The 14,878-nt window shown below is 37.7% G+C and overlaps 1 protein-coding gene across 1 annotated transcript in view; it reads right to left on the reverse strand.

The window, feature by feature from the left end:
* LOC114653241 (centromere-associated protein E-like) overlaps positions 1 to 14,878 on the reverse strand; it is a 402,188-nt gene that overhangs the window by 384,228 nt on the left and 3,082 nt on the right. The window contains exon 2 of the mRNA XM_028803441.2: positions 13,484 to 13,633. Within this exon, the coding sequence (XP_028659274.2) occupies positions 13,484 to 13,633 (150 nt within the window). The remainder of the gene's footprint in view (positions 1 to 13,483; positions 13,634 to 14,878) is intronic.

A 14,878-nucleotide genomic window follows, 5' to 3' on the forward strand; every position in this document is an offset into this window, starting at 1 on the left:
TTGATTATATTATACAGATAAAACTTTAACTTCATTTAAATAATCTGTATTGTTAATAATTAAACATGTGAGGACACGTTGCCGCAGCGCTAGCTAGTACAGGGATTGTTCCTGCATTGCGTTGTATTCTTGCTGGTGCTGATGCAACACTGGATCGTTCTGTGCGTACGCACATTCCCGCTTTTGTGCTTACGCCATGTTATAGTGTGAGTTCTACGCACGGCGTTATACATGAGGCCCCAGATGATTTATACAAGAAACACATACTTGCTCTTGTTAGTATGAATGGCTATTGAGAATCAATATAACCTGTGAATTAAAAAAGAAAAAATGTCCCAAAAATTATTTATATGGGTGCTAATGGTTCTGAACGGTTTGCCAGAATGGCTGCAGGCTTGAATAATACTATTTTCCTTATTAAGGCAACAGTTACAGTATATCATGATCCTATAGAATTTGATGCACTTCTATGGAGGCAATTGGGCATTCATAAGATGTCTAAGAAAGTAAAGACATCAGTGAGCCTTCTTAACTATAGATGGGATGCCATCTTTTATGGCAACTCCAGGAAATTTAATGTTCTGACCCCCTTCACAATATCATTCATGATGTAAATGGGAATATAGGATGCTTTCTTTTTTTCTGAGAAATGACAACCAAGAAGCTCCTTGGTTTGGCTGATAGTAAGAGTAAGAACATGGCACCGTTTTTTCAGAAGGTAAAACATTTCCCTGTAATTTGTTTCATCCAGATCAATAAAATATATTTTTATCAATGCTGTTAACAACATTCACAAAGTTAGAATATATTTTCAACCAACTACAAATTTCAGAGAAATGGTTAGTAACAACACAAGCTAAGGCACAGCCCAGTAGAGGCAGATCACTTTACATTTGTTATCCAGTTTAATTATAGATGAATTCTAGGTTTCAATAAGTTATATGAAAAAAAAGGGCAAGAAAATTATTCCAATTACAACTAATGTGATGAAGAATTACTTCACAAAAATAAACCTCACTGGGGAGCACACCCTAAGTAAGAACAAATCAATGGTCAGGTATAATATCTAATACACGAAACATAAAAAATAAAATATCATCAGCGTCCTCATTAAACATAATCATGCTCATAATAGTTTAAGCAATTTTTATAACAGTCCAGGGAAAACTATATAGCTGTCTTCCCTAGTGGTCAGAAGCAATTTCAGACTGAGGTCTAATTCTACTTATACAGGGAAATAGAATAGAAGTATGCAGCTGCATTAAACAAATTAAAAACCTGACCTCACTATGTAATTAGCTTCTTAGTGTTACACAATATTATGTGCATCCTGTATTAGTGAAAGAAAGCTTTTGTTATATTTACTACCCACCTAGTCTGAAATAAATAAAATGCATTTCTAGAGAGCATATATAAAATATCAATGTAAAATGTACAACATAGCCTTCTCAAACCCACTTGCTTCAATTCACTGTCCAGGGATCCAGCCTACTCACATGCACACACCCACTCTTACTAACTAGCCTAACCTGCATGTCTTTGGGGATGAAGGATATTAAAAATATGTCTATACACATATATACACATTTTATATACACATCCTGGGATGCCCAGGAGGTGCGGAGGAGGGCTTGTGCCTCCTCCAGGACATGAGGGGGCGTCCTCCCTGGTTGCTTTGGGGGCCACGGGTACAGAGCTTGGAAGCTCTACCCTGTAGGGGCCCATGGTCACCGCCAGGGGGTGCCCTGATGCCTTGGGAGCCCTGGACCTCAATACTTCCGCCACACCAGGAAGTACTGGGGGGAAGAGTATTGGGGACACCCGGTGGACTTCCGGATACACCAACAGAGCTTCCGCCACACAGGGGTGTGGCTACAGAAGCCCTTAGGATGCACCTGGAGCCCATCCGGGGTGGATAAAAGGGGCTGCCTCCCTCCAGTCAGGGGGCAAGAGTCGGGTGGAAAAAGGACGAAGCTTGGTGGAGAGGAGAAGAGTGGAAGCGGACCAGAGACTAAAAGGCATTGTGAGTGTGGCCAAGGACTTAAAGGGGTGATTGGTGCTGAGGCACTGGGATTGTGCACTTCTATTGTATATAATAGTTGTCAATAAATGTGTGTGGTGAAGAAACATCATGTCTACCTGTCTGTGTCCGGGCTGTTCCCCACTATATATATATATATATATATATATATATATATATATATATATATATATATAATATATATTGTGGAAAGCATACCCCCGGACACAGACAGACCGACCGACACCAGAATGTCCAAAACACTTCTTTTATTTTCTTTACAGCACCACAATGCCTTCCTCCATCAACTCTTTCTTCTTTCTCGTTCTTTTTCTTTTTTCCTTTTACCTCCACTCCTCTCCTCACAAGCTTCGTCTCCTTCCTCCCAACTCTGGCTCAGCTTCTGGAGGAGGCGGTCCCTTATATACTGATCCGGATGAGCTCCAGGTGCTCCCCCTGACGACACTTCCTGGTGTTGCAGTAGTGTCATGACAGCCTCCGGAAGCACTCTGTGTGCCCCTGGGAATTCTTCCGGCAGCACTTCCTGGTGTGGCAGAAGTGCTGCCATCCAGGACTTCACAATTGTCTGGGCGCCCCCTGGCAGTGGCCATGTCCTCCGGTAGGGATGAGTGTCCCAGCTCCGGTCCAGTGGCCCATAAGCAGACCCGGGCGGCTGCCCCCTCATGGCCCAGGAGAGGTATTGTTCATTACGGGGACCATCCAGGCGTCCCCATCCATCTGGGACAATATATATACTGTATAAACACAATAAATATATATATAATATACTGTAATATATATATATATATATATATATATATATATATATATATATATATATATATATATATATATATATATATATATAGTAGTGTACACAGTATATATAATTAGTATATTATATATTACAGTTAGGTCCATAAATATTTGGACAGAGACAACTTTTTTCTAATTTTGGTTCTGTACATTACCACAATGAATTTTAAATGAAACAACTCCGATGCAGTTGAAGTACAGACTTTCAGCTATAATTCAGTGGGGTGAACAAAACGATTGCATAAAAATGTGAGGCAACTAAAGCATTTTTTAACACAATCCCTTCATTTCAGGGGCTCAAAAGTAAATGGACAAATTAAATAACTGGAAATAAAATGTTAATTTCTAATACTTGGTTGAAAACCCTTTGCTGGCAATGACAGCCTGAAGTCTTGAACTCATGGACATCACCAGATGCTGGGTTTCCTCCTTTTTAATGCTCTGCCAGGCATTTACTGCAGCGGCTTTCAGTTGCTGTTTGTTTGTGGGCCTTTCTGTCCAAAGTTTAGTCTTCAACAAGTGAAATGCATGCTCAATTGGGTTAAGGTCAGGGGCCTCATATATAAACGGTGCGTACGCACAGAAATGTTGTGTACGAACGTTTCCACGCTCAAATCGCGATGTATAAAACCTAAACTTGGCGTAAAGCCACGCACATTTCCACAGTACCTAATACCCTGGCGTACGCAATTTCTCCGTTCGGTTTTGTAGACTGGCGGCACCTAGCGTCAAAGCAGTGCTACTGTTCCTGTGTGGTCACCCTTTCTTTCTTAGATCCACATTCCCAACGCGGCTTTATAAATACACTGAAACTAACTGCATATTGTTTATTAGTGTAATGCATCTGATTATAATTAACCGGCAGCAATATAATGGTCCAGGGAATAGCCATAGTATTCCAAATACCATAACTGCTTTAGCGTTGTTACTCTCAATGCATCTTCTTCTTTTTTCAGCTGCTCCCATTAAGGGTTGCCACAGCAGATCATCTTTTTCCATATTACTCTCACTGCACCACTCAGAGTATTTATATCACTGTATCTGAGTGGGGAATCACAGCAGCAGCTAATTGGAAAGAGAATTATCGGTATACAGCATGAAGCAGACGCTGCCTCAGCCACGGCAAACCGCTTCAGAGACCTTCCTGTACGGACTTCGCGGTTTAGAAAACGTTTCATCCCAAGAACTATAAACGCACTCAATCAGTCCATCAAGTGCTCCTTGTTATAATACTGTACAACCTGCGCCACTTTATAAAGAGCGTATTTACATATGATGACGATATCATTTTTAAGATGAAATGCAGCAAAATATGTTGATTATATTATACAGATAAAACTTTAACTTCATTTAAATAATCTGTATTGTTAATAATTAAACATGTGAGGACACGGTGCCGCAGCGCTAGCTAGTTCAGGGATTGTTCGTGCATTGCGTTGTATTCTTGCTGGTGCTGACGTGACACTGGAAGGATAGACGGATAGAATAATTAAATATGTACTACGAAGATATTTCAATGTTCCTTAAAAGTTTTGAAGAATCAGCGTTCTAAGCTTACAAATGGCTTCACGTCTATTACAGAGCTGATTGTGTGGTGATTGGGTATTTGGAGAAAGAAAAGTAAGGGCAGGAATTGGAGGTTAGTACGTTTGAAAGAGACAGTACTTCTGTAATAAATTATTTCATCGAAGGTCGCGCATGGTGCAGCAAGCCTCTTGCGTGAGACATGAACAAGCACTGTGCCACCGTGTTCCCATGTTTAATAACATGCTTTAACTCCTATCATCATGAAAAAGATATCACATATACATCTCAGTATTTTAATTATTCAGAGAGCTGTAATATCACGAATGTAATAGATTATGTGTCCTGTCGGAGAAAAAGAAAGCCCGTTTAAGAAGCAGGTAGTGATTCACACACATAGAAGATCAAATACAGAACAAAGCATTTAATGTGCTACTTTAGTTACAATGGGATTTGAGAAACTAGTAAATTAAACGATTTTAAGATGAAGTTTATGATGTTCTACTTTAATGGCAAAATAAAACTACGTGATTAAAGTGGAAATTTCGAGATTAAAGTTAACATTTCGTGCTTTTTTCCCCACTGTGTGCCTATTTTTTTTGTCTGTACCCTAATAAGCTTTTATATGACACTCAGACGGTGGGCTACAACTCGCCATTTCACAGCGATTTTGATACATGATTTCTTTTTTATTTCGGGCACTGTGCGACTTTGTGAACTTGAGCTTTCGAGTTTCTCCGACACTCTGTCACTCGATCAACTTCCTTTTGTTAATTATACCACTGTTTAAACCAACAAATAGTACGTTTTTCCTTTGCCTCCACTTGGTATTTGCTGAAATTCTTATATTTTCCCCCATGTTTTTCCCATTGTCTTTTCACAGAAGGCTATTTATATTGATTTGCATATTCAAAGAGGCGTAATTCTGGGAGGAGTTGGGGCGGGACAGAAGGTGCACGTGCGTTTCTTTTCACGCTGATTGGGGTTTATGTAGCGGAAGAACATGTAAGTTTGCGTACGTACAGATTCCTGCATCTGGATTTTTCTGTGCATACGCACATTTCCGCTTTTGTGCTTACGCTATGTTATAGTGTGAGTTCTACGCACGGCGTTATACATGAGACCCCAGGTGACTGGCTTGGCCATTCAAGAATTTTCCACTTCTTTCCTTTAATAAACTCCTGGGTTGCTTTGGCTGTATGTTTTGGGTCATTGTCCATCTGTATCATGAAACGCTGCCCAATCAATTTGACTACATTTAGCTGGATTTGAGCAGACAGTATGTCTCTGAACACCTCACAATTCATTCGGCTGCTTCTGTCCTGTGTCACATCATCTATAAACACTAGTGTCTCAGTGCCACTGGCAGCCATGCATGCCCAAGCCATCACACTGCCTCCACCGTGTTTTACAGATGATGTGGTATGCTTTGGATAATGAGCTGTTCCACGCCTTCTCCATACTTTTTTCTTGCCATCATTCTGGTAGAGGTTGACCTTGGTTTCATCTGTCCAAAGAATGTTCTTCCAGAACTGTGCTGGCTTTTTTAGATGTTCTTTAGCAAAGTCCAATCTAGCCTTTCTATTCTTGAGGCTTGCACCATGCAGTGCACCCTCTGTATTTACTTTCATGCAGTCTTCTCTTTATGGTAGACTTGGGTATCGATATGCCTACCCCCTGGAGAGTGTTGTTCACTTGGTTGGCTGTTGTGAAGGGGTTTCTCTTCACCATGGAAATGATTCTGCGATCATCCACCACTGTTGTCTTCCGTGGACGTCCAGGTCTTTATGTGTTGCCGAGTTCACCACTGCTTGCTTTCTTTCTTAGGATGTACCAAACTGTAGATTTTGCCACTCGTAATATTGTAGCAATTTCTCGGATGGGTTTTTTCTGTTTTCACAGCTTAAGGATGGCTTCTTTCACCTGCATGGACAGCTCCTTTGACCGCTTGTTGTCTGTTCACAGCATAATCTTCCACATGCAAGCACCACACCTCAAATCAAGTCCAGGCCTTTTATCTGCTTAATTGATAATGACATAATGACGGACTTGCCCACACCTGCCCATGAAATAGCCTTTGAGTCAATTGTCCAATTACTTTTGAGCCCCTGAAATGAAGGGATTGTGTTAAAAAATGCTTTAGTTGCCTCACATTATTATGCAATTGCTTTGTTCACCCCACTGAATTAAAGCTGAAAGTCTGCACTTCAACTGCATCTGAGTTGTTTCATTTATAATTCATTGTGGTAATGTACAGAACCAAAATTAGAAAAAAGGTTGTCTGTCCAAATATTTATGGACCTAACTGTATATACTGTATATTATATATATATATATATATATATATATATATATATATATATATATATATATATATATATTCATTGCATTCGTAGTCTGAGTCACAACCTGAATTGTGTGGGTGGTTACCTACCAGATAACAATTGTGGTTGGTCTGCCATTCGGCAAACATCCGCCATGGTGCCCTCTTCAGTTGCGAGAAGCAGATCATGGAATGTTGCATAGTTTAGTGTCAAATAATGCAACGAGTACGCGACACATGTTTCGCCCTCATTAGGGCTCCTCAGGCGTACACACTCTACTGCTCCCCTCTCGGGGATTGAACCTTGGACGTCAGCGTCGGAGATGAAGCCCCTTTACGCTGCGCCACAGCGTGTGGTTCGTTTATTTGACAGCCTGTAGGTCCGGAGTAATTACATTCATTGCATTTGTAGTCCGAGTCCTGACCTGGCAGGTAACCACCCGCACAATTTAGGTCAGGAATTCAGGTCACTGAATTTAAAGACATACTGAAAAGTGACAAAATGATGCAGCAGCTTAGTCCATTTTGCCAAAATTTCATTGTAGCAACTCAAAATCATACTCAGTAGTTTGCATGGCTTGGATGCATGCCTCACAACGTTGAGGCATGCTCCTAATGAGATAACAGATGGTGTCCTGTAGGAGCTCCTCCCAGATCTGGATCAGGGCATCACTGAGCTCCTGGACAGTCTAAGGTGCAACATGGTGGCGTTGGATGGACCGAAACATAATTTCCCAGAGGTGTTCTATTGGATTTAGGTCCGGCAAGCGTGGGGGCCAGTCAATGGTATCAATTCCTTCATCCTCCAGGAACTGCCTGCATTCTCTCACCACATGAGGCTGGGCATTGTCATGTACCAAGAGGAACTCAGGACCCACTGAACCAGCATAGGGTCTGACAATAGCTCCAAGGATTTCATCCCGATACCTAATGGCAGTCAAGGTGCCATTGTCTAGCCTGTAGAGGTCTGTGGGACGGATATGCCTCCCCAGACCATCACTGACCCACCACCAAACCGGTCATGCTGAACAATGTTACAGGCAGCAACACATTCTCCACGGCTTCTCCAGACCCTTTCATGTCTGTCACAAATGTTCAGGGTGAACCTACTCTCATCTGTGAAAAGCACAGGGCACCAGTGGTGGACCTGTCAATTCTGGCATTCTATAGCAAATTCCAATCGAGCTCCATAGTACAGCGAAGTGAGCGCAGGGCCCACTAGAGGACATCAGGCCCTCAGGCCACCCTCATGAAGTCTTTTTCTGATTGTTTGGTCAGATACATTAACACCAGTGGCCTGCTGGAGGTCATTTTGTAGGGCTCTGGCAGATACCGGTCCTGCTGATGGTTAAGGACCTTCTACGGCCCTGTCCAGCTCTCCTAGAGTAACTGCCCGTCTCCTGAAATCTTCTCCATACCCTTGGGACTGTGCTGGGAGACACAGCAAACCTTCTGGCAATGGCACATATTGATGTGCCATCCTGGAGAAGTTGGACTACCTGTGCAACCTCTGCAGGGTCCAGGTATCGCCTCATGCTACCAGTAGTGACACAGACCATGGCCAAATGCAAAACTAGTGAAAAAACAGTCCGAAAGGATGAGGAGGGAAAAATTTCAGTGAACTGGGGGTCACCTTATTGTTGCCCCTCTAGTGCACCTGTTGTTAATTTCATTAACACCAAAGCAACTGAAACTGATTAACAACCTCCTCTGCTACTTACCTGACCAGATCAATAGCCCAGACGTTTCATTGATTTGATGCTATACTCACATAACATAAAACTCACATACTTACGGATTGCTTGAATAGCACAAGCAGTTATATAAAAGATGTATAAATTTCATATTTTTTCTTTACAAAAAAAAAAATATCAAACTGCTACAAAATGTATGGTGCTTAGCATTTATAAAAACTGTGAAAAGTACACATAACAAGTAACAAAAAAAATGTTCACAATATATCAATGCAATTGTAAGTGTCTTTATGACAGTATGGCTTTAAAACTACACTTAACTAGTTGTCAGAATGTTCTTATTCAGTTAGATACATCATGATGGACCCATCATGGATGTTTAAACCCGTGACATTTAGTCAGTTTGCCCGAGTTTAACATTAGTGTATTCTGTTCCTGATTTAACATATATAAAGTGACTACTATCTGTTATAATTACCTAGCAACATTGGTATGTTTCATATTTGAATAATTATTAGACGTCTACATCTTTGGGTGGTGCTGAATAATTTAAACCCAATTATCAATCAATTATTAAAACTTTCCATCAGCACACTCACGGCATAGCCTCTTCTTAAATGCAATAGAAATTAAAGCTCAATTATATACAACATGTATAACTTGAAATCCACAAAGATGTACACTATGCATTTTTAGGGATGTCCCAATTGATTGACCAATTTCCATTAAAAAAAAAAAAGAAATACTCGATCAGTGATCCATAAAAAGGTCGACCACACATCTTTTTTTCTTTTTTTTTTTTGCTGCAAACTTTCTGCAGTGTAAACAAAGAGCAGCGAGTGGAAGCTTGTTTGATCAGTAAAAAAGAAGTGACTAATATATTAGCCTTTACATTAAAGAATGTGAAGTAATAAACTGGAATCTGAGAAGTCGTCCTATACAACTAGACAAATAGCAAGAAAAATTACTTTAAGGAATTCAGACCTTAATTTTGTCCTTTAACCTAAAACAGACACCACTTGAGTTTGGATAAATGCAGCAGTAAACGATACGCTTTTTTTTTTTTTTTGATTTGTACTGTGCTTATTATTTGTTGCTATGTGTCATACAGCATAAGTTTCGGTAAGAAACAAATACTACATAATTCAAATGGTAATCCATATTTTATAATTACACCTCAAGAATTACGAATGTCTTGTTAATAAACTGAAGAAAAAAACCACCTGTATAAATACAGTAAATGTATATTTTAAATAGCAAAAAGCTGTAGTGCATTTAATGATTTAAAATAATTAAAACATAAACTGTACATACATATATATTCACATTTAAGCAGTGTTTAATTTCCAATATCAATTATGTGATATATATATTTTTTTTGTTGTTGTTGAAATGGTGAAATCTACTCTTTTTATTTAAGCCCAGTTTCAGATTGGCACATTACAGAAGTAAATATATCACAGCTTGTAATTATGAGAAGCATTTTATTTTCTTTAATGCCATATGTATTATGGACACAGAGTTTTGTACATATTTTATTAGTTAAATTATGTATTTTAAGGAAATGTTACTTTAGAATTTTTATGGTCACTGAACAATAAATAAACCCACAGAATTTCATTTCTCAGCAGTTAACACTTGTAGTGTATAGTTTAATTATAAAAATTCACTTTAATACAGGACATAAAACTTCTATTAGTCTGGTTATGTAGGAGATTAGTTTAAAAAGTTTAAATCGGAATCAGCCAATCAATTAACATGAAATTGGTGAACGGGCCATAAAAAACCTGATTGGGGTATCCTTACATTTTATGCTTCATATGAAAATAGTTCTAAGCACAAACTGCCCAATACTTTTTAAAGCACTAACTATCAAAACTAAGTATGCAAATGCTTACATATTAAAATGTAAACGTAGTAAAATGCATTTGCAAATATACTGGAATCAAACAAAATGGGCTTTAAAAATAAGACAATAAAGAAACAGTGTTAGTGAAGCAAAGCAAATTATACACATGAAATATCTACATAGGAATATTTATTTTAAAAAGCATAAATAAAACAAACATTAACCTGGATTAACAGGGTTCTATATGTGGAAAAAACAGATAAACTGGATAGCATTATAAGTATTGTTGAAACAAAGGAAACTGGTGACCAAATACAACAGAATTGCAGAACCACAATTCAAAATGAGGATTCATAGAGAAAAGTACAGTACAATAAGGAAGTTGGCTAACCAAAAACACCAGCAAGCGATATCATTCACTTCATGACAGTAATGGTATATATTTACAGAAATATATGTTGTCAAATGAGAGACATGCGAGCGCCTTACAGGGACCAGTTTTAAAGGGACATCAGTGGGAACAAAAGAACATTTCTCCGAGTCTACACTAACATTTCCATATCCATTCTTGGGTAAATGAAAGTTCCATCCGACAAATTATTATTGCTTCTGCTGCTTTTGGGTTCTACTTCCTCTAGACTAGAGGTATAAAGACTCCTCAAGTTGGAAGTCAGGTGTCATTTGATCCACATCAGCCTTACAGATTGCTACAGTGATGCTCAAGGGACTTTTCAATTCAAAAGATGGAACGCTCCATCCATTTATTTCCTCTCCGTTTTCTTTTATTACCCAGGCTGGGACCTCAACTGTTTCTCAAGCTTATCTGATTGTTTTCACAACTTATACAATATTGTTACAAAGAGTTTTGCCATTGTATTTAATAAGCAACTAGCTCAACAGCTTTAAGAATATGCCACACCATTATAAAGATTTTATCAATTAATGTACTGCAATATAAAAAAATAAGAATTACTTATTCAATTAATTGAAACTTTAGTTGGTTTTAATCGTTAAGGCAGACTGGTCAAATGTACTAGTTAATATTATTCATCTGTCAATTTTTTGAATTAATGCATGATAACATACCACTTAACATTGCGCTCAGCTTTTTTCTTTAGACACAGGGCCAAGTTGATTTGCATTTTGCTTCAGGATTTTTGATAGTTGTTAGTAATGAGTCAAGACATTTTCTTCATAAGCAAATTAATAACACATTTGTATACTGCAAACCAGCATGATTCCTGCTTACATTAATTACCAAACTGAGCAAGTGTTGCAACAGTACATGATAGCACATATGTCTGTAATAATCCTCATCTTTCCTGTAAACTATACTCTTGCAGAATTAAACTTTTATTCAAAGCAGCTAATATGTTCTAAATACTTATTATTTTTACTAACATTTTCAATTTTAAAAATCCACTAGCTAAACCTGCTTAATCAAGTTTCAGAGTCATGGGTAAATAAATAACACCACAGCACAGCATTTAAAAGCATGTTGATAAAGCCTAAGCACTGATTTATTTTTCATCTAAAAAAGTCAGTTACATTTATTTTTAAAAGATGAGTAGGAAACTGAGAAAAGGAAAGCTTAAATAATGCACTGTAAGACACTAAGATTATTGGCCACAGCTGAACTTGCAGCACACTCTAATTCAAAGCACAGTATGGTTCGGGTACCTGAAAAGATATTAAACTATTCAGACATTATAGTGTATGCAATAAGAATATAATAAAGAGACGGCAGTAATGGTTATAAAAAAAAAAAAAAACATTTTTAAAGAATTCACCTTTCAAAAAAAAACAAACGGAAGCACAGATCTTTAGAGCATAAAGGCGAACAGAAAGTCACAAGAAATGCAATATATAGAAGAAAGAATTACAAAAAAATGCCATTCATTTTTAAAGATGGTTAAAGAACACAGGTTCAATAATACTATCCACTAGAACAGAAATTGTAGTTAAGAGAAATCTAAGACCTACCAAAGCAACAATAAATGCATACAAAAGAAAACAATGAACTAGGGTAAAGGTTAAGTAAAGAAGAAATAAATGTTGTAACAAGCTATAACTGAAAAGTCAAAGCTCTCAAAGCTACTTGGCAGGCATGTTTGCAGAAACATTTGCCCTTATTCACATATGGAAATTGTGTGCATAAATTCTATACTTAAAGGTATTTTTGTGTGAGAATCTGGTTTAGCATCTTACAACTACTTCAAACAGTATGCAGTATGTACATAAACAAACTATATACATGGATGAGGTATTTTGCTTTATTATCATCCTAATTCTTTTTTTTTACTTGCTAAACACACATAATTTCTTAATTTAGAGTACAAAAATACATTTTAGTTACCAGACCTTTCATACCCTAACTTAGTTAATGTATTAATATTAAAATTGAGACAGTTAGTATTGACAGAAAAATCCATTGTATAAAGTAAGCACAAACATTTCATGTCTCATCAAGCAGATAACAATTAAGAATAATAGATCATTCTTTATGGGAAGATAGAAAAAAAAATGTGTTTTTTTAGTCAGGATTAGTATTGTAGTAAAATACCGAATATACTATTGAATATAGTATTGAATACTGTATACCATAGCTGCCAAGGAAAATCTTTTAAGTCTGTGGAAAAACAACATAAGAGCAAATGCAATCATGATGCATGCCATTTCAGTAACTTCACAAGTGCTATTTCAAAGATAGATTGGAGTTAGTTATCTAACCCTCCATTAACAGTATACCTTATAATGTCTTTATCACATTTCTAAACTAACATTAGAGCCCAATGACATGCTGCTACAATGACTGAAAGCAACATAATGATGCTGTGCAGTGAGCCATAGAAAGGAGTGGCTTCCTGCCTTATTCCTAATGCTTTTAAGATATGCTCCAGATCCCTTCCGACACTAAACCATGTATGTCAAAAACACTTGGGTTACTTCTAACACTTAAACTCACTGATATATGTTTCCTTGAAAAATACACTTCTAAAAGTGGCATTGGAATGTAGAACAGGCATGATTACACACAGACTACCTATATAACATAAAGAACAACGTTCAGACTACTATAACAGCTATTAAGACCATAGGTGAATACTTTTCTGACACTCACTGTTTTTTTTTTTTGTTTTCTTTTTAACAAAAATTGCTTTTATTTTGATTTGCTCTTCTAAATTGGGATTTACTCTATACACCAAATGATTCAGCACATATTTAATATAAACTACATAAAAGCAAAGCCACATTACCCTGAGTTGCTGATCACTTTCTTGCAGCTTTGTATTTATGCAAGCCAGTCTTTCTTTAGCTTCCATTTCAATGTCTTCTATAGTCTTAGTCAACATTTGGCTTTGATCAATCAAGTCATTCACATATGAATTGAGGATCTTCACTTTCATCTGCAATAAAATGTGATACTGTTAAAACAATAATAATTCATGAGGAAAAACATATGTTTTGTATCTAAAAGGAGATATTTAGCAGACATTTTTGTCTCAAATGACTTTCAATATACTGTACTTTGTTTCCTCATGCTAGTGTCATGACTATCATACAGACAGTCATCTAAAAATGAACGCTATGACTATTTTCATTTTAGCTGCAATAACTCTGGTACAGTTTTCAGATCCAGTATTGTGCAACAATACTGCACCCCTAGTTTTACAAAAAAACTGCTACAGTGAAATGTTGAGAAGCATCACAGTGGTGCAGTGGTAGCGCTGGTGCCTCACAATAAGGAGATCAGGGTTCATGTCCCAGGTTCTCCCTATGTGGAGTTTGTGTGTTCTCCCCATGTCTGTTTGGGTTTCCCACTCCCAGATTTGGCAACACTAAATTGCCCCTAGTCTGTGATGTGGTGAGTGTGTTCACCCTGTGATGCACTAATGCCCTATCCAGGATTTGTTCCTGTCCTGCACTCTGTGCTGTCTGGAATAGGCTCCAGGCCCCCAAAAACCACGACCCTGGTCTGGATTAAGTGGGTAAAAAAAATGACATGACATAAAATTTATTAGAAGCCATACTCACAGCTGAATGGAACTCTTTTGCTGCAGTCTATTTTTATTCTTTAACCCCCTCTCATTACTATAGCAAAACAAAAATTTCAACATAAAGCAATTTAATATTAATTCAGCCTTTCTGTAGGCTGTAAAATATGTAGATTTCCAAAGTTCACCTAAGAAGGAGTGAGTGCAAAGGCAACTAGCAAAAAGGAGATGTCAGACTCTATCCTCTAGAATAAGAATGTTTACCCCAGTAAAATTTGTCACAAGTTAATGGAATAATAAAACACATTTTATATGCAATAAAGGCATAAATAACATCAAGAAACTGTTTATGCTATGCAAGTCCACACTAGGCTAAAATGCAGCAATTAGACTATCTCTGTGTTGATCAGGGAGTGTGATTAACTTACTTAATGAAGTTTATGAGTGATGGGAGTCTACTGCCTATTCTAGTAGCAGTGAGCCCAAAGCAGGAAATACAACCTGCACAAGACGCCAGTCCATCACAGAGTTGACTCAAAGACACACACTTTCTCTATTTCATACCAGGCCAATTAACCTAACAGCACATCTATGGCTGTAGTTACTGCATACAAAAACTATTTTTTTAAGTTTGAGGAGGATTTCACCATAGATGAT

The sequence above is a fragment of the Erpetoichthys calabaricus genome, chromosome 6 (genome assembly GCF_900747795.2).
Source record: "Erpetoichthys calabaricus chromosome 6, fErpCal1.3, whole genome shotgun sequence".
Classification (NCBI taxonomy): domain Eukaryota; kingdom Metazoa; phylum Chordata; class Cladistia; order Polypteriformes; family Polypteridae; genus Erpetoichthys; species Erpetoichthys calabaricus.